This window comes from Balearica regulorum, chromosome 3 (assembly GCF_011004875.1).
Source record: "Balearica regulorum gibbericeps isolate bBalReg1 chromosome 3, bBalReg1.pri, whole genome shotgun sequence".
Taxonomy (NCBI): Eukaryota; Metazoa; Chordata; class Aves; order Gruiformes; family Gruidae; genus Balearica; species Balearica regulorum.
Window position 1 is genome coordinate 83,827,619 of NC_046186.1, and position 21,022 is coordinate 83,848,640.

At 39.4% G+C, this 21,022-nt stretch overlaps 1 protein-coding gene across 1 annotated transcript in view; it reads right to left on the reverse strand.

The window, feature by feature from the left end:
- The window catches only part of HEATR1 (HEAT repeat containing 1), a 37,420-nt gene extending 16,630 nt beyond the window's left edge, over positions 1–20,790 (reverse strand). The window contains exons 1-24 of the mRNA XM_075748759.1: positions 20,690–20,790; positions 20,295–20,473; positions 18,118–18,334; positions 17,020–17,161; positions 16,394–16,495; positions 15,347–15,487; positions 14,549–14,760; positions 13,340–13,473; positions 12,431–12,539; positions 11,970–12,080; positions 11,402–11,519; positions 10,046–10,153; positions 9,527–9,622; positions 8,415–8,503; positions 7,345–7,556; positions 6,949–7,070; positions 6,258–6,455; positions 4,419–4,602; positions 4,007–4,155; positions 2,395–2,587; positions 1,689–1,861; positions 1,190–1,357; positions 760–1,002; positions 91–219 (exon numbers count right to left, since the gene is read on the reverse strand). Coding sequence (XP_075604874.1) covers positions 91–219; positions 760–1,002; positions 1,190–1,357; positions 1,689–1,861; positions 2,395–2,587; positions 4,007–4,155; positions 4,419–4,602; positions 6,258–6,455; positions 6,949–7,070; positions 7,345–7,556; positions 8,415–8,503; positions 9,527–9,622; positions 10,046–10,153; positions 11,402–11,519; positions 11,970–12,080; positions 12,431–12,539; positions 13,340–13,473; positions 14,549–14,760; positions 15,347–15,487; positions 16,394–16,495; positions 17,020–17,161; positions 18,118–18,334; positions 20,295–20,436 — 3,492 coding nt within the window. The 5' untranslated portion in view covers positions 20,437–20,473; positions 20,690–20,790. The remainder of the gene's footprint in view (positions 1–90; positions 220–759; positions 1,003–1,189; positions 1,358–1,688; positions 1,862–2,394; positions 2,588–4,006; positions 4,156–4,418; positions 4,603–6,257; positions 6,456–6,948; positions 7,071–7,344; positions 7,557–8,414; positions 8,504–9,526; positions 9,623–10,045; positions 10,154–11,401; positions 11,520–11,969; positions 12,081–12,430; positions 12,540–13,339; positions 13,474–14,548; positions 14,761–15,346; positions 15,488–16,393; positions 16,496–17,019; positions 17,162–18,117; positions 18,335–20,294; positions 20,474–20,689) is intronic.
- Positions 20,791–21,022: the final 232 nt, after the last annotated feature.

Below are 21,022 nucleotides of genomic sequence, written 5' to 3' on the forward strand. Positions count from 1 at the left end.
ATGATATAAACGAGTGTTACTTAACGTAGCAACATAGAAGCACTGCAACAGATTTGAACATATTTCTGTGTTCTGGAGTTTGCCACTTACCCCTTTAAACACACTGCTAATTGTCTGGGCACAAAGCGGGTTCTTACAGTTTAAAAGTAAGTCAAATAAGACTTTTAATAGCTTCTGTTGCACCATCTCTGACACGGCTGCAAAGAATGGTTTGGTAATCTACAAAAGGGAAAAAAGAAAGGATGCAGAGAGGTTTACTGTAAGAGGGTAACAAAATCACAAGCTATGGAACTTAGGTATGTTAGATTATGTATGATATCCCAATTACACACATGTTAGTATCTTGTAAAGAAAAACCAACCAACCAACCAACGGCATATTAACGATACATTTGTATATATCCAGGAATCCTTAGATGCCAAGCATATACTAAGGACAGTGGAACCATAGTGTCTGCAGGCAACGATACAGGTATTCACCTGCATGCAGATACCATGGTATTTCTAGTCTGTACTTGTCAAAATGCAAAAACAAAGCAAGCAGCAATTTCTCCTTCTGGCAAGTTTAAGAGAGAAAGTTTTGCAGCCTGTTTAGATGTTTCAAAGACACTCTGGAGACCGTGAAAACTTGTACTAGAAGAAAGACAGGTTAAAAGCTATGGAATCCTTAACACAGGAAGAGTCCTTGTAAAACCAATCCTAAACACTGTTTTTTGCTTTAAGCATAAAAATAAATTAAAGATCTTTCAGAAAGCCATACCTGCCCAAGTGCTGTGATCTGAAAAGGTGGAATTTCTTCATACATTTTCTTGGCAGCATGCAGACTTCTGATAAATAAATCCAGACTCTGCTGATTCTTGCACAAGAGCGTGGCTGAATATTCATTAAACTTTCCAAGGATGAGATGCAGGAGAACAACTTCATCTTTCAACATTGCCTCAGGTTTCTTAAAGACCTTCTCTAGCAACCGGTCTAGCACAGGCAAGAGGTGAGAAAGAATCATCTGCAAACAGAGGAAATTTAGAAGAGAAGTTTTTATCCATTCTCATTTTAACAAACTTCCAATAGCATGGCTTCATTTTACTGCACCATCTCCTCTCTGGTAACACACTGCATACAATATTTTATGCAACAGCTATTCAAGAGGAAAAAATACAAGACTTAATGTGAGATTACCATGCTGCACTTACCTCACCGTGGACTTCGTGAAGAATTTTCATTAAGTTTCTTGCAACATATGATGGGAAAATAGGGTTCTGTACACAATCAAGTATGCTTTCCAAAGCTTCTGACAACTTTTTCTTCTGGGATTTCTGTTTTGGTTGCGTCTCAAGCTCCTCAAAAAGAGTTTCCATTATCTAGTTCATTAACAAAGTGAATATTAAGTTCTTTCCCTGCAATAAAAATGCCTTAAACCAATGCTTATTCAATGTGTTTGTAATAATGCAATCTAGCTACAAACAGAATTCTTCATCTGTAAATAAACCACAAGTTAATCCTTCTTATTTGACTGACATTCTCAATTCTCTGTATGTAGTAATTCACTTGAATGTTTTTATAGTCCTTTAAAAAATCAGTCTGCTATACAAGGACAATGAACTTTCCCAGTTAATTTGATTTCTTCTGGAAAAGATGGGAGCTCACAGCAGCAGACAAACCTTGTATTAAAGTACTCCTTAACAAAAATACCTGTGTTATGTATGTACGGTCAGATATGATCTCTTCTGTTTTTTGCTCCAAATGCTGAAGAACAGGATGAAATAGAGACTCCTTTATCCCTCTCAAGGAATGGAGGCAGTTGAGAGCAGCCCTTCGAACTTCACTCACGGGACTACCCAAGTTAATTAGCAAAGATATCACCACTGCAAAAACAGTGAGGGAAGGAAGGAGGAAAAAACAACAGAATTCAGTGAGTGGTCAGAATTTTACCATACCTGTCTCTGAAGAGGCATCAACATTACTTTGGAATGAAAAAGTCATCTCTTTTCACTATAAACCACTAGAACACACAAAGACAACATGAATCTCACAGATCCATGGCTCTGAACTTCTTCATCACAATCCTCGCGTTTGTGTTTAAGCTCAGAGTTCCTATTTTGCTACTGACTGCCATATACTTATACTGTACAGAAAGTAAGGTGCTGTAACTGACTGATGGCATAGGAGAGTGCTTCTCTAACACTTTTAAGATTAAAAAAAAGTGGTTTTGCCTACTTCCAAGCTTGGGCTAGTAACTGCCCAGTGAATCAGCAGGAGTGAGCCGTCTCAGCCTAGGGCAGTTGAACATAAATGACTATAGATATCCTTCATGGTATAAAATACAGTAAAATTGCACAAAATAAAAAGGTATTGTGATTAAGTCTTAAGATGAGAGATAGATGCTGTTTTACTTTACCTGGAGATGATGGTGATAGCAGCTGTTTCTTTTTTTGGTATGTCTGTGATTCGAGCAGTGCATAGCCAATATATAAAGCTTGAGTCTGTAGCATTGCGCTGACTTCATAGTTCAGATGATTTGAAAGGTTGTAACTGTAAGTCCATAAAATTGAAAGGAATTTGAAGAGAATCTCTGAATCTTTTAGATGTACCTTAAATTTAACCAAAAACAAAAAAAGAAAAAAGAGAAAAGCACTTGTTTAATAACTTTATTTGACAAACTACTACTCACAACACCTGATAAACTACCCAAATCAAAGGAGTACACAGAAAGAGACCTAAAGAGTCAGAAACAGTGTCTTTTGGAAAGAAAAATTCATTGAGCAGACGTCTTTGGGTAAACAGTACTTGCACGTGTATAGAAGTCCACATGTTGCTTAACAGCTGGCTTAGTTTAACAGATAACTCGTGGTCTATAGGTATGTAAATACAACAGGTTTTTTTTCTTATCATAACAGACTGAAAACAGAATCATACGAACATTTGTATAGTATGTCAACTGCGCAAGAAAATCTACATGTAAAATAAAGAACTTCTATCTCCTGTTCTGTGCAGCAGTAATCTTAATATTAAAAGTGCTCCAAGTAATCCCTTACTTTTTCACCAGTCATACAAAGTGGTTTTCAAAAGTCTATAAACCAGCATCTCAGAAGAGCTGGGCATCCAGTTTCCTCATACGGCACAGCTTTCTGTGCTGAATACTCACAGTAAACTTTATTCTTGAATTTGTCCTGGATTGGCTGTATAGGCTTTATAATAACGGAGCATGGACCAAAATTAACAAATTTTGAATCATACATGTATTACTGACAATGCAGACACAGGTCAGACATGTTCCCACCCCTGCAATAATAATAGCTGCTCCAAGAAGATTCAATTCAGTTTTTCACACTACATCTCTGCCCAATTACCTCAACTTTGCCTTAGGACCTTTCTGTCAAAATTTAACAAGGACAGCTTCTGATTTTGAAGCAGTTACACTGTCTCCCAATAGTATCCCAAATCAATTTACAGTTCTTGCTTACTACAATCTGGCAATAGCTAGCAATATCTAAAATCCAGACTGCCAAAATCCCTTATTCTCTTCACAAAAATCTATCACTCAGTGAGGGTGAGAAAACATAAGATAATGTTATAAGGAAATATGTAATGTCTTCTAAAAGTTTTCCTTCCAATTTTTCTATTTAAAAACTAACAAATTTTACTGAGCAACTGTTTGTTTTGCTCCCAGATCAGACCAAAGCTCAAACTTCAAGCTCTTGCCCTTGTCCTGCAAATCAGTGTAATGTTTTCACCTTTGTTTCAACTGGTCATTTATTGGTGTGTGTGTGTGGGGGTTGGTGGGGTTTTTGTTTTTGTTTTTTGTTTTTGTTTTTTTTACTTTATTTTTCTATTATTACATTTAATTAGGGTTAACTAACCAGCTGAAGCTTTTTCATCTGCCCACAGTACTAGCATGCCACAAGCAGTGTTGCATGATCAGTTCTGAATTTTTCTCAGTTTTCCTTAAAATTATGTAACTGCGTAATAGTTCATGACTAAATTCAGAGCAATAAAGGCAAAAATAATACCTTGAGTAAGAGATTCATTAGTGCTCTGTACTGAACAGCATTGTTTCCCTCACTAGCTCCGCAGACAAGGAGGTCAAACAGCCCCAAAAGGAGATGCAGGTAGTCTTGGCTATCTTGATCCAGAGATTCGGGATTCCACCAAGTTTCCTCTAAAAAATACAGGTTAAAAATGAGACACAGTGTATGTATGTGAACAACCAAGAGGAAACAGACATCTCTAGTTAAAAGAAGACAATACATGAGGCTGATTTCATGCTCACAAGTAAGTAACCTTTACAGGTCTCAGTAAGAACATAAGAAGGTTAAGGAAGCAAGGCTTGCTTGTTTCCAACAACTTCAGAAGACAAAAAAACCCCTGACTTTTCTTCTTCAGTTCATTGATACAAAGGACAGATAAAACTTTAACACCTACCTTGTGAAAAGGACAGAGGAGGTTTTAGGCCATTAATGAAGTTTTTCAATAAGAACAGGAACATAGCTGAGTCCTCTGCATGAGCAGTCTGATCACTATTGAGCTTTTCTATATATGCAGTTAACAAGTCCTTAGGCACCAAGGTTTCCTCTATTGTTTCAACAGACCAATTTAGGGGAGTTTCCTGTGAATGAAAATTCATTTTGATGTATACTGTCACAATTTCATCCAACGGAAGTCAGAAATTTAGCACTAAAACCCAGCAGTATTTAATTTCCAACCTCAAAAGAGGTTATCTTTATGAAGTGAATTACATTTCTGATTTTACATTTAAACTTGCATCTGTAGTTTTAAAACCTACGCCAGCTTTTACTACCAGAATTAACAGTGTACATAAAATGCCAATCTCTCTAAAATATCTCTTCAAAGGGATTAGAAGTTACTCACAGCATTTTGTGGATGATCAGTTTAATCCTTTTATCTAGCTCTGTTCCAGCAACATAATCCGCATCTTTCACATACTTGTATATATAAAATCTCTTTAATGGAATAATCTGAGGTCAGAATAACTAATTACCATGTATTGCTATGTGTGTGTGTGAGGGGGTGCACACACAGAAACACAGCCCTGCTCATGTGGGTTTCTTACACACACAAAAAAGAGCAAACCGTTTCAACAACAAAATAAATCAAGAAAATCCCAATGGGAAATATGGATAAAAATAAAGCAAAAAAAAAGGTAGCAAAAAGATGCAGAAATATGCTTTCTGAACATTGTTCCTGCCTCTATCATGGCTCCTCTTTCTGCCTCCATGTTACCTCCCAAGTGTCAATACAACTGCTTACGGAGCAGCACAATAAACCAAATCCCAACAAATTCAGGAACAACACTTTCAATGATGTTGCAAGGACTTGCTTAAGGCTGCAACTCATAGAATCACAGAATGGTTTGGGTTGGAAGGGACCTTAAACATCGTCTAGTTCCAACCCCCCTGCCATGGGCAGGGACACCCTCCACTAGACCAGGTTGCCCAAAGCCCCATCCAACCTGGCCTTGAACACTGCCAGGGAGGGGGCAGCCACAGCTGCTCTGGGCAACCTGTGCCAGTGCCTCACCACCCTCACAGGGAAGAATTTCTTCCTAATACCTAATCTTAAATCTGCCCTCCTTCAGTTTAAAGCCATTACCCCTTGTCCTGTCACTCCATACCCTTGTCCCTCTCCATGTCCCTCTCCAGCTTTCCTGTAGACCCCCTACAGGCACCGGAAGGCTGCAAAAAGGTTTCCCCAGAGCCTTCTCTTCTCCAGGCTGAACAACCCCAACTCTTTCGGCCTGTTGTCATAGGAGAGGTGCTCTAGCCCTTGGATCATCTTTGTGGCCTCCTCTGGACTCGCTCTGAGCATAAGCTCTTTTTCGTACTCGACTGCATTTCCTTCTTTCCCCTATTGAACAAGACAGTAAAACCTTTACTCAATGACTAAAACCCCTGATATTCCAAAGTCAAACAATGACACCACATGATGCCACAGAGAAGCTGGCAGAAATGCCTCAAATTTTGTGCCAAGCCCACAGCACTGAAACATTCAATCAGTTGGTGGGATGCTAGCCTAAAGCTCTGGAGTTCTTAATTTTTTAATGCAGACTCACTAGAGTGGTAAAATGTAAAAGCAATTCTTAATGGTAGCTTCTAGTACTGCTGCTAAGTGTGGTTTAGCTATGAAAATAAATGAAGGTGTTATTTTCAGTCCTTCACAAGGTTTCTAAACTTCTTGCTCTGCAATAAAAGAAGATTTCTCCACTACAAAGAAAATGCCCTCTTCAAACTGTTTACATCTTACCTCTGCAGGATCATAAGCTCTGAGATCCTTTATTTTTTTATCCAAGAAACGGAAGACTCTGATGGCCACTGAAAAATAATTTTCCTTCCTCTGTGTATCACAGCAGCACTGAACAAGCACTGAACCAATTATATGAGCAGTTACTTTCTGTCTCACGCTGTCAGATTCTGTTTCAGTAACAAGTATCAGATCATCCACCTTAGAAAAGGGAGTGGAGGAAAAACAACAAAAGGTCTGTTAAGACACTGAGACTTCACTGTGACTTTATACTGTGTTTCATTTGCATGTCCAATTAAATTCTTGTTACCTTTTATCATCTTAGAAATTACCGTCTGCTGTAATGGTACTCTTGGAAACCTAAGAATGCACAAACATCTGTTTCTATGAACTACCCACAAGTACACTTCTATATTCTCTAGATCTTTTTTTTTCCCCCCAGGAAACTAAAAATCCCTGAAATTTCACTACACTAATAATTTGTCCAAATAGGTAATACCTTCACTTCTTCTTTTCCTTATGTTAAAATAGAAATTTGTTTTATCTAGACTGTATCAGGGTTTGTTATTTTATATATATAGATATTTGCCTAGGAGCTTGATGATGGCATACTAAGAAAAACGCATAAAAAGTTCTTCTATATCACATTTGTTCTACTGCAGTGATCACTTGAAAAGTAACGTGGTACGCATACCATTTGTGATAGTAAGGAAGGGTCCCCTGAAGTCATGTTTTTAGAAAACAGCAGAATCATTTTCTTATTGGCCACTCCAATCAACTCTGCAGACTTGCTAGATTTAACTGCCTCTTCGAGAGCTATTCCAAGAAAAAAAACCAACAGAAAATCTAGGTATACAAATGACATATTAAAACACTAGTGGCTCAATAATATTTAGAAACAGTCAGAAACATACTTGACAATTTCTTCATCTTTTCAAAGAGCTTTTTAAAGAAAACTATTCACACTCATGGCATGATAGCTTGTTAATGACAGCCAGTCTCCTTCAGTAAGTATTTACGTTCAATAAGCATCATGTCCTAAATTGTCACAAGTTTTCTTTCACCAAACTAGTTACAATTAATGCTTTACCTTCTGGCCAGCCTTTCAGTAAAGGGTGTAAGGAGCAGAGATCAGATTCTGACAGACCAACGGCCATTTTCCAATCTGAAGATTTTGAATTCGCGTTAGTGATTACCATAAAAGGTAGCAACTGCATTACTGCTTCATCTAATAGTTCTTTTTTTTCTTTCAAAACCTCCTCTTTGACTAAAATTTTTATTGCTCGCTCCAGAACCTTGTACCTAAAAGAGAACAAGTGATGTTGAAAACCCATTGCTCAATCGTAGCAGCAACACTTCTTTGATTTGCTCTCCATCATCCACGGTGATCTTCTGAATCCAAATAGCAGTGAGAACAAATACAGAACTGATGGGAAATGGCAAGCAAATAATTAAACATTTCTCTTGTGGCTCAGCAGTGTCCTGGTTTCAGCTGGGACAGAGTTAATCTCCTTCCTAGCAGCAGGTATAGTGCTGTGTTTTGGATATAGGATGAGAATAATGTTGATAACACGCTGATGTTTTAGTTGTGGCTAAGTAATGTTTAAACCAAGTCAAGGACTTTTCAGCTTCTCATACTGCCCTGCCAGTGAGAAGGCTGGGAGTGCACAAGAAGCTGGGAGGGGACAAGCCCAGGACAGCTGATCCAAACTGGCCAAAGGGATATTCTATACCGTAGGACGTCATGCTCAGCATATAACTTGGGGGAAGCTGGCTGGAGGTTTAGACTGCAGCCTGGGAACTAGCTGGGCATCAGTGGTCTGCAGGTGGTGAGCAATTGTGCTGTGCACCACTTGTTTTGTATATTCTATTATTATTCTCTTCATTTTCTGTCCTATTAATCTGTCTTTATCTCAACACACGAGTTTTATCTTCTTTTTTTTCCTGATTCTCTCCCCCATCCCACTAACTGGGGGGGAAGTAAGTGAATGGCGATGTGGTTGTTTTAGCTGCTGGTGGGGTTAAACCACAACACATCGATACAGCATAAGAAAAATTATTTGAAGTGGAAAAACAGGTATTAAAGTATTCTTTAGAGTTACATTTTTTAAATTTAACTTACACAGAAAGAATGTAGACTGAAAAAAGGCACAAACATACCACTTTCCATCCTTTGAAAGATCAGCTTTCTGGAAGATGTTCAAAAGACTTGATACTACTACTTCTGGATTGACTTGTTTCCTGAAAATCTGAAAAGTAATCAAGAAAAATAAAGTATAATAAATTACAAAAGAATTTACCATATCATAATGGAAAATGCATCTGCTAAACCAAGTGGAAATATGGATCAAACATCACCAACTGAATTCCTATTGATCATCATGTAATAAAAATATTGTCAGAGTAAACAGAAGTTATAAGGCTGCCCAGTATGCCATCTTGATATACTAAAATATGGAGAATTTGTTGAATGCAGAAATGCTTGGTAAAATTAATAAGCAATAAACAAACCACTTTATAATTAAATAAGAATTGCTTTTACTTTACATGACATCTGTATGACAAAAACATAAGGCGCAATAACGAAAGACACTAAAGTTTAAAGAAGCACTCACGTACTTTTGTTCCTATTTTTTAGTGATTGAGAATGAATGAACACACAAGATCAATTATACTACTGCTAATAATATTCTCCACTACTACTAGGAGAAGCAATAAAGACAGACTGTTACTCTAGCTGGAAACAATCAGCACAATGCATACCAGAGTCCTAGCCAGTGAACCTGAGCTGGAGTTTAGTACTTTGCCACTATCAACTGATCAAATGACTCTCATACGGAAAAACTCAACTGAGCGCTTCTCACTAGCGTAATGACCTGTCACTGCGCTGTTTTCCGTCCGAAAGGCAGATGACGGGGCTTGCGTTTGTATAGAAAAACATACAGGATAAGCTGGAAGTAAACTCCAAATAATAATCAAAGATTAAAATATGCTTTAGTAGCTACATAAAAAAAGTATCAATAAATTCAGGTTAATTGCAAACACTTTGGGAAAGATAAGGAAGCAGAAATCTGGGGGGGGGGGAGGGGGGGCAGATTGTGAGGAGGTAACCAACACAAGCCTCCTAAATTTGTGCTCCTTCATCCTGTTAAAGGACAAAAGCTGTACACTAAGGACGTGAGCAGAAGGGCAATTACAAAGAATACATTCCAGACACACATATTCAAGACCAGCTAAAATCTCACCTGATGTATCAAAAGATACCCACTTACCTCTAAAGAACTGAGAGCAGACATTACAACATCTCTGTTGTCATCCTTGAGCCGATCAAAAATTGCTTCTTCTATGAAAGACTGATCAAAGCCTTCCTGAAAGAATAAAGGGAAAAAAGAGCCAAAAGAAAAAAAATAATCATTTTTTGGTAGCATAATTTACAGGCTTTTAATGAAATATCTGAATCCTAGTACGAGAAAAGTAGTAACATCATCTAAATTAAACCTCAAATAACAGGCAGACTAACTTTCAACAACAAAAGAAGGAAACCCAGAAGTGTCCATTAACTTATATTTTTATCTTAAGACTACAAGCAGCTTAATAAACAAGAACTACACTCAGATTCCAGAATATGGGAAAATAGTGACAGAAGCCTACTGAAAACGCCACAAAAGGTGGAGGATGACATACAAATTGTTTAACGAACCACCCTCTTCAAATCATATGTCTGGCAAACAGCTTTTTGAAGACATTGTATGTTAAGTCAGTTCTGTAAGCAGGAGATTCAGGACACAAACCTTTGATGTTTCAATAACATCTTTCAAATGCTGAAGAGCCAGGACTCGCACAGCTGGCTGAGGATGATTCAAACTAAGCAGAAGGGAGGTATCAGAGTCTTCCAGAAACTGAAATACAGATTTCAGAGAGACTTGCTGCATGTTAAAAAAACTTAAGTATATATAAGGATAATGGGAGAAATTGTTTGAGCAATTTTTTGTACCAGAAGAAAACCTGTATAATTCAGGCCCCAAAAGTATCAATTACAGAACAACGATGTTGTATAACTGTTTCAAATTTGGTCATCTTTACTTTGGCAGACAGTTTTTGGAATATAGCTTGAAAAGTACAGTAAGCCAGAGATCCCCTTCTGTCCTAGAAAAGCACTACACTTATCTAAGGATTCTGAGAAAGCTCTAGTGACAATGTCAGTGTGACAGAGCACAGATAGAAACTGTTAAAAAGGCATCCCTGCCAGTCCAATTGCGTGCGCTTATCTCAGGAACCTTAAAGGCTAGAAGAGAGTCATATGCCTTTGTTCTGCATGCCTCATTTTTCTGTTAATCCACTTGTTATTCCGGCAGAGAATCTGTGCCTTCGTTAAATCAGTACAAAAATACGCAAAGCACTTCTTTATGTAGTTTACCATCTTTTCCTAAGCGCTTTCAGTTTTTCAATCATTGCAAACAACAGTCATAATATTAACCATCTCTTATAATAAATTCCTTGGACAGATCTGTTGCACTCATGGTTATTCTGTGTTAAGCTGAGTTTCAATTGCTCTTCAGAAATGGCACAGGAAGAGCTCTGCAATCACTCTATTCTTCCATGTTACTGACTGTAAACATTCATAAAACATATGCAAGAAAAAGGAACAAGCCACCTTCTCTCAACTGTGATAAGTTGTTTGTCAATTTTCCCAAAACAGACACCTCTGACACTGCTAAAATCTTTAAGTAAGAGGAGGCCTTGCTGGCCACCACCATGTTGGCATTACCAACCACTACAGTACAGGTAGTGGCCATGTTCCTAAGGAAAAATATTGATAGCAATCAGGGCAGGTGGAAATACATAAATTTTAACCACGAAAAAAAGCTCACACTCATGACTGCTCATGAGAAACACAAACTTAGATCTGATAGCTTTTGGTTTTACCACAGTTTTGATCAAGCCCCACCCCCAAATCACATTTAAGTTGTGGAGTTGCTTTTTGGGGGGGGGGTTGGTTGGTGGGGGTTTTTTTTGTTTGGGTTTTTTTTTTTGAGGCAATGGTAGAGATTTTGTTTAGAAAGAAGACAGAGAAGTCTACCAAAATATCAGCCTTCTGACAGTATACCCAGACAACAACTAGGATCATGAACTGAGCTTCTACCTACCTTGTATTTGCCACAGCTTAACGAAAGGGAAATAAACTGATGAAAAAGATTTTGTTCAGCTTCATCTGTGCAATCTTCCAGATGCTTCTCCAACACAGAGTCTAAGGCTTTAGGATACCTGCCAACAGACAAAATCCCCACCATTTTCCACAGAGGATTACAGAAGAACATGTATTTACTGGAGAACTAGTGGGGAAATACAAGGAAGCTGAATGCACATGCACTCATCTGAACCAGCCATTTTAAATAGCTTTGCAAATGCAATCAACCATTATGTCTTAACATAGACGAATGATATGCAGACTACTAGTATAAATAATGAGCAGAAAAGGTCATGCTACACAGCAAACAGCTGTACAAAGCCAGTAAGTCTGTGCCCATGTATTACAGCGATAACAAAGTATATAAGGAACAGCAAAATTAAATTTGGACAAAGATTAGGAGTCAGTTATTTTTACTGTATTTATTTGGGCAAGAATATTGTGCTTACTACACCCAATAAACCAAGATCATAGCTGACATCGCTATTCTACAGATTGTGGGTCTGTCATAGAAAAATAGAACTTACTTTCTCTCAAGAAGTCTGATAAGAGGAAGCATCTTTTGATTGACTGCAGCCATTTTGGTGGGATTAGATTCAATCTCTGTACCATAGGAGATAAACTCTTCAAGAAACTTGCTAAAATTACAAACGAAAGAAAAAGCCACCATTTTTTGGACAGTACGGTTTCCATTAATGTTACAAAGCACATTGCTAAAGAGGTTAGGATTAATATGCATTACTTATTCAAGTACAGATTTGCTCCTGGCCTGAAGTGTCACTCTGCCCCACAAGTACTCCCAGAAGCACTAAAAGCATGGCTCTTCTGGATTACTGAATGTTTCATTTTCAAGATCCAGGTTTGGAGTTAATTTATGAACTCAGAAAAACATGCTCATATAACGCTAACGCCATTGTCAGAAACTAATTGTTATTAAACCAGAAATGACTGTAGTACTGCAGAAGAAAAACAATTGATGTTAACTCACGAAGCCAACAGGTGATCTAAATCCTTTTCCAGTGGTATACTCTGAAGAATAGCTTCAAGATGTTTGATGTAAATCTGATTCTCTGCCTCCTCAGATTCGTCTTGTTCCTCTAAGGACAATGCATAATCATAAAAGATGAACAATAATTTCATAATAACCCCCTCACACTGATTAAAGCTAATAGCTTGTTCAGGCATCATCCTGACAAGCACAAGACTTGAAGACCACAATGTCCACTGATTACTAGCACTAAGTCTCCATGTGCTGCTAGCAATGTCATTAAAATGCCAAAGGCTGTATTGCCACCAATAAATTTAAGTATGCTTTGGAACGTTCCAGACCTACCACCACAACCTGTGCAAGCTCCCTACAACATTCCCTGGTGTGAATCTGGCCCTTTTCAATAAAAGGGCTTTCCCAACCATGATTTGGTAGCTACAAGTCCAGACTTACTAGTGCAGACACTGGCTACTACTGCATGCCAGTCAGCCTCGCTGTCCCGGACCATTCACAGGCACATTTAATTCACCAAATAAACATAGATCTCTAACTACACATGGACTAAGTGTGATCTACCTAAAAATTACTTTGCAGTACTACAATACATCTCAGATTGTATTGTAGTCATCTCAGATGTATTGTCAGTCAGAAATTTCATACAACAAAATTGTTACTGCTGAAATACTGCAAATCAACATCTATATCCAAGCCATATAGATATAACAATGCCTAAAATAGCCTCCTCTGTAGGACCTGGAAAAACAAAAAGCAACACACACTCAGTCAGGTTTTCACATGTATTATCACAGTTTTAATTGCAGAAGTAACTAAAATTACACAGCTACGACACTGACCACAGTCATCTGTCCATAAGATTCAACAAAATTTTAAAAGTGTATGCTAACTTACCTGTATCATTTTTCATGACAGTGCAAACAAGATAAGGCAACATGTAACGCAGAAGAGGAGAGATATCATAGCTTGCTGAAAGGCCTTGCAGAAGTGTTACCAGTTCTGGGGTTTTGCACAGATAATTAAATGGTCTGCACAATGGAACAGGGAAATAAAAAAAAAAAAAGTACATACGCTCATCTGGGTTACCAACATGCAAACTTCCTAAGAATTCAATTTTCAGCATCAGGTAACAGCCTCATCATAAACAAATGCCAAAAAGATTTAAAGGGTTCTACTTCCTCACTGCTAGAGGTGCATTTAATATCCAAAAAAAAACCTGGGTTCTGCCAGTCATGTTGAGCATGGCTGCTGCAATGGCACACTGAACATACCTACATTTTTGTGAAGTTGGTAGTACCAAGAAAAAACTACTCGTATGGATTGCATGAAGAGGTATCCTCACATTGCAAGGAGCATATCTAGTAACCCACAGCAGCAAAAGGAAGGGAGGAGGAATAATAGCTTAATGACAGGAGATCCTCAAAGACAGAAGAAACAATTTCCCTTCCTGCTAATCAAAAGTTCCTCTCTTCTCCTTTTATATCCACCTAGCTGGATCCAGCAAGCAAACACCCTGTAGCATGCGAGACTTCCATCACTGTGTTCAACTGCACATTAACAGCACTAGCTAACTGCATCAGTGCAGGTCAGCCAAGTCAATGGGAATGAAATACTACATGTATTTGCAGAAGAACACCTGACTTGTGGGACCAAAGAAGTGGTGGCAGAGAAACACTTACACTTCAGGCATTAAACTACATGAACTCAAAGCCATCAAAGGCACAAAACTTCTTTTTTCCAAGCTATTCAAATAACCTCAAATTTGCACTACCATTATGCTGGCTTCTCTTCCAGGAATCCCACGTTGAGGAAAACCCCTTACTGGCACAGTTCAGGTTTGCACAGTGACAGCAATCCTTCACTGAGGGAAGTGGCAGGACAGGGACCATAAGATGACAGACTTGCACCACTGAGACTCCTTAACTCCAGCAAGCAGACAAATTTTCAAAGCAAGCCAAAGAAACTTTTGAGCCCTTTGAAATGTCAACTACCTAAATTTCTGATAGGAAAGTGTCCCTTTAATGAGGAGGATAAAAAAATTCAAATTATCAGAGTGCAGCCTGAGCTTGAAAAACTGAGAAAACTTAATTCATGTAGACTTACTTTTTCCCAAGTTTGTCTCCTTTCTGAGTTTGCAGAAGTAGGTTCAAGCAAGCCACCCCTTCCCTGACTAATGAGGGCACTTTATATAATGTCTTGGTTATCTGTAACATCAAGGAATGCACCAAGGAAGTCTCCACTGTCACTTTTACTGTCATCTGGGAGATTATCATGTATGTTGCAGCTCTGTAATCCTGTACAGTGGATTTCAAGCCCTAGAAAAACAGATAAAGGTGCACTTTTAACACACACAAATTAAAAAAACCCCATACATTAACATAAAAATCATTTGTATTCTGACATCCAGGCAATCGCACTACTTTCTTCTCCATGTGTTAACTTTTAAGGGAATTATAAACCCAACTTTCAAGAAGGAAAAGCCGTCATGCAGGCCGTCACACGTACAGAAGACACATTCATTAACTGTTGCTTTGTTCGTTAACAGAGCAACAATCCTGGAGGAAAGAGGATATTAAAGCAGGCTGTCCACCCTGACTCCATTTCCTCATTGCTTAGCATGATAAGTCTCTGAGGCAAAGAAGTTCATTCAAACTCTGTTTGAATTCCTCAGAGCTTCACTCCTCATGTCAAGTAGGAAACAGAGTTCTTAGAGTGCTCATCTGAGGTGTGAGAAAATACTACTAGTCATGAACCTTTCACCCGCCTGATGTTTCAAAGCAGGCTGAGAGTGGTACGATATACTTCACAGAGAATGCCCCTCTTAAATGCTGCCTGCAGAAGGCACGTTGGCACAAAACAGTACATGTCATCACACAGGAAGGAAAACAAAGCTTCATGTACCTTTTGGATGTAAGGGAGCAGCATAGAGACTATAGTGTCTGTGATCTTCTCTGCTGCTCCAAGAGCTGATACAATGGTGGAGGCATAAAACACAAGAAGAACTCTCAACTGAGCTGAGTTGCCAGGACACTCTGAAAAGACCTGGACCACAGAAAAATTAGTTGTTAAGACATCAGGAGAAGTAGAAACACACCAACGGCTTCCCCCCAAACCAGCAATACCTCAGAACTCCAGCATGTAAGCAGTACCAGCTGCTGGTGTTACAACTGAAGTCATCAACTCCTCCAAGCAATAACCCCTCGCCAGAGGTTACTGCTCCCCCTTGCAGACAAGTTAGAAGGAAATGGGTGCTATTGCTCACCTACTATAGTTAATCATAATAAGGTAACCTAAATGATTTTGGTGTAATGCTCAAGACTGAGAACTGGACAGCCAAGAAGCTGAATGATATATATTTAACACCCCCTACTACATCTGTGAACATACCCTGGTATTGTGTGTGCTTTGCTTAGCTTGATAGTACATGCATTCTAGCTCTCCAAATAATTGGAAATGTTGTACATCTTACTCTTCTGACACTATAAAACTAGTTCTCTATTTGACACTGAGAAGAAAGATCCATTCACCTTCTAACATTCTCAAGTTCTCACTAATATTTGAAGACATACATTTAAAACACCCTATCAACCCCTAAAAGAGATAACCAAATTCTAAGCACAGTTACAAACTAATAGCAGGAATAACTTTATAAAAGAAATTAAGACAATTAAGTATTTTTAAGCAATACAGTATTTTTAAGCAATACAATATTGCCAAACTGTTTTGTCGTGGCTCATTGGTTCTCAGCCACTTCCTTACCAGAATTTCTGACAGACTGTCATCTATACAAGTAATAAGAGAATAAATTTTCCTATTATTTACAAATAAATGCCTCCTTTTACTATTTGATATGTAATTCAAAATATGAGCAAACAGCATAATACTATCTAAATATAAAGATGGGAAAACCAAGTGACAATGAGTAACGTTCTAGAATAAATGAACAACCTTCACGGATCTTGCCACCAGCCTGCAGATGAAATCCATGAAATCCAGGTCTTTGTAGCAGTGTGTAATCACAGTACCCCTTGCCAGTGGGACTCCAGGTTTCTTTACATGGTGAAAAAAAGTAAAATTAGAACACTCAACGGTAAAGTGAAGCACTCAAAGTAAAAATTAATATAAATTCTAAATTAGTCCTACCTATCAATTAACACCATTTAAATTGAAATAAGTAATGGAAATGCACACACCTCTGAAATTTTTTGTATCTATATTAAGACAGACAATGAAGAGCATTACATATAATCTATATTCAATCTATATATTTTAGTAATTGGTATGTTCCCAGCAGTAGCAAATACTTGCACCTTAAAAGCATAATTTAACTTTGCCAAAATAAAGAGTAATTACAATCAAAACTTTTTATAATTACCTTTACATTTAAAGAAAGATTGCAGAAACAACAGGTGGGCACATTCAGGCTCCATCCCTGCATTTAATCTTTCAGTACAGTCCTACAACTAACCACATGAACAGGTGGACCATATCCATAAACCTAGTAACAGAGTCAGGAGTATTTACTAATAAAGTCCCTCATGTTTCTCCCAACTTGCATCTGTTAAATACTTTACCCTTATTGGATCCATCCAATGCCATTTATGAGTTGGGCTTTTTATATTTAAAAGTTGAATAACTCTCACAAATAGATTAGTCTCATGATATGGCAGAACACAACCAATCAAACTGTCTTGATTGTAGAGATGGATATGAAATCTAAGGGAAAAAAACCACATATATACACAGTTAAAAATTATCTGGAAGTCCAAAAATGAGACCCAGCCACGTTCTTCTCAGAACACTTGGTTTACTCGCTTTTAAGCAAGGCAGGAGATGGTTGTCAGACATATGGTCTGCCAACAGTCCAGAATCCCAGGATGGCCACTAGCCTGCATGTGCTAGAGGAAAGAAACACTGCTAGCAATTTTCTTCCTCACTCTCAATAATTTTGTGTCCCTGTAGGACTTAAGATTACCTTAGTTTCTTCTGCATAGATCTCAATATTAAACCAGACACTACAATAATCTAGTACAAATTTCAGCATAACGCATATATAAAAAAATGTTGTGATCCAAAGGTTGTGTCAACAAAGTCATCCACTCTTGCGTGACATGAAATATTACGCTTTCTGCATCTGGATAGGTTAATTTATATAAATAAATACAACACCACTTCACAAAATAATTGGCTTGTTTTTTCTTCACATCTTCCTACGTAACCCTGAAATAAAAATACTTAGCTCATGTTACAAATTCAAGAGCATGCTATTTACATTTCACTGTTAATACTGAAAAGTAGCTATTTTACACAGCCCATTTCTAAAAGCATATTACATATGTGAGATGTAAGATGGCTAGAGCTAGGCAATTTTGGTGAAAGCCAGGCAAAGAAATAATTGCTTTTATATAGACTAACTATTTTTATATAGACTAACTATTTTGATGGCAGATCAAAATTTTCACAGAGATTTATCAAAAGACAAAAATCTAATTGGCAAAGAAGAACATCTGGCCCTATAAAGACTAAACCAAAATGGATATTTTTAAGATTTTTAACCTGTATTTTCAGAAAACTAAAGTAAAACTATTCAAAACTTTTCTTATCAGGGAAAAAAATCTGGCATTTCTAGTAGCCTTATCTATTGACATGTAGGATATTCACAGGTGGATTACCTGTGAATTAGCCACTCAAGGCACTTCTGGGCTGGCTTAAGCATAAAGTAAGGGGACAGGTGAATCAGGAACAATGAAATATTCTTATTCAGCTGCTGATTTACTGCTTTAGACTGAACACTGCGTTCCAGGCTTTTGGACGTGGAACTAAACAAACTGGACTGGAACACTTCAAAGGAAGGATCAATCCCCATCAGCTCTTCTAAGCCAGTGCATCCTGTGGAAAAAAACGGAAGAAGGCTTTAAATGCAACAGTTTTATTCACCAGTCCTACCCACCTACCTCCTCACTGGCATAGCCAACTTCTTTGCTATACCGGTGTATGTCATCCTCACTAAGCAAACCAAACCAAATCGTAAACAGGTCTAAGACCAAAACTTTTGCTATGCTTAAAAGTTTTCAGTTCTTAACTGACGGAGAAAAAGAACATTAACAAATATCAGTAGTGCGCTCTTGCAGCCATGAAGGCCAGCAGCATCCTGGGCTGTACTAGCGAGAGCATCGCCAGGAGGCTGAGGGAGGTGAACCGTCCCCTCCGTTTGTGAGGCTGCATTTGGAGTACTGTGCACAATTTTGAGCTCATCGGTGGAAGAAAAACATTGACATATGGGTGTGAGTCCAGCAGAGAAACACTAAGATGGTCAGGGGACTGGAAAAAAACATAGAAGCAAAAGGAGGAACTGGGTTTGTTCATCCTGGAGAAGAGAGTCAAAAGGAAATATTCCTGCTGTCTGCAACTACTTAATGGGATATGGTGTAGGTTATCAAGAAGATGCAGCCAGACTCTTCTTAGAGATGCACAATGGAAGGATGGGAGGCAACAGATGCAAGCTGAACATAGGAAATTACAAGTCAATGTATGGATTGATTGTGGGGTTTTTTATAACACTGGGGTGGTCAAATACTGGCCCAGTATTGGATCAGAGACTATTAAACCTCCATCCTCCAACTCAGCTGAACACAGACCTGAGCTAACTAGCCCTGTACTCAGTTGAGCTAGTAACAAATGACCTTCAGAGGTCCCTTCCAGTCAAAGTTATTCTATGATTTTATATGGACAAAGCAAGAAAAGGAACCTCTTTGAATAAATCAAAATGTAATATCCCATGTACACCACAGGAGAACCACTGGAATTATTTATTTATTTTACACACTTGTAAATATTAATGGCTAAGCACAAAGCAGACAACTTCAGATGAAATAAAGAAACCAGGCAGCTGGCTGAAATATGGAATAAATTGTTATCATAGGCAGCAGTTCTGCAGTAACTACTTAAGAAACTAGAAAATTCTTTGTGTTGCAAAGACATATATATCTACAATCTTGTTACTTAGAATTGATATATGATATCTATCTTTTTTGTTTTAGATAACTTTTTTATTCAAGAAGTAATGCATTCCTGGGTAAAGTTCTATACAAAAATGGGAAGAGATAAGCACAAAGGATTTGAAGTGTGCCAATACAGCAATGGCCTTTTCAGTTTTACATTATTTGTGGCCATAATGTCACCAAAGACCAGGGTGTCAGCATGTTTTCATGAAATCACAGAATTCAAGCTGGAAGGGACCTTGGGAAATCTCTAGTCCAAGGCCCTGCCCAAAGCAGGGTTAGCCCTGAAATCAGACCACGTTGCTCAGGGCATTATCCAGTTGGGGTTTTCAAAAGGATGGATAGCACAAGCACCCTGGACAACCTGCTCACTGTCCTTATGGTGAAAAAGCTTTTCCTCATATCCAATTTGAATCTCTTTTGTTTTAACTTATGCCCACTGTCTCCCATCCTCCAGCCATGTACTCTGGACAGCCTGAGCCTTCTTCTTGAAACCTCCTCACAGGTACTGGTAGGCTGCTATTAGACCCTCCGAGCCTTCTCTTCTCCAGACTGAATGAGACCAGAGACGTTCCTCCCACTAACCTCCTCTCAGAGAGCAAGCTCCCCAGCCCCTGACCACCTTGGGGCCCCTGACTCTTCCCTTCATGTGCCCAGAAATGTGCTCCAAAAGGACCCACGCCACGATTTTCCCGTGGACTGGAGCGATGCTGACTAGCCTGTAGTTTCTGCAATTATCCTTTTGGCCTTTTTATGAACATGGGTCTGCCTTTCCCATTTATCTTTCTCCGGTTGTTTTTTGGGTAGGTAATTTTTAAAATCACTAGCATCTAACGAGCCAAACTCACCGATCGCAAAGAACGTGTCCCTGTCAATGCCAGCCGCTTCCTTACAACTGAACAGCAGTGACGCTACTTCGCTGCGGTTCAGCAGGCTGGGATCGTTCTGGGGAAGGGCCAGCCGCTTCAGCTGCTCCGCCAGAGACGTCATAGCGTCGTGCTTCAAGGAAAGGAGCCTCCAAAGAAACCTAACGAGAGAAAAGCTGCAGATAAAGCAGCTGCACAGAGAAACACCGTCTCCCTCCGGCCCCCCACCGCCGCCGCCCCCGGTGCAGGCCCCGCTGCCAGCTGCCCCTCAGGCATGCACACACACGGGGGGGCGGGCCGGGCCCAGCCAAGACAGAGGAGAAGAGGGACAGCGGCAGGCGGTGACGCGTCCCCCAGCCCCGGTCCCCGACACCGACCCGGCTCCGCGCCGCTCCGTGCCGGGCCCCACGTGGGCTGCGCGCGCCGCTAACCCGGAAGCAGCGGCTCCAGCGGAACGGGAAGTTTCCGCCCCGGACCGGCAGAGAGACGCCCCTCCCTCACCTCGGCGCTGCGGGCATGCGCGCTACCGAGCACGCGCCACCTGCAGGCGGGGAGGTGTTGGCTCGTGGCTGCCTCTCCGTGAGGGGGGTTGGCAGTTGCCGCCTCTCCGTGAGGGGGGTTGGCCGTTGCCGCCGTTGTGGTCGGTTTGGCGCATCCGGGCGGGTGCCTGGGAGCTCGGCCTCCGTGTGGAGGCTTCGTGCGGATGTGGG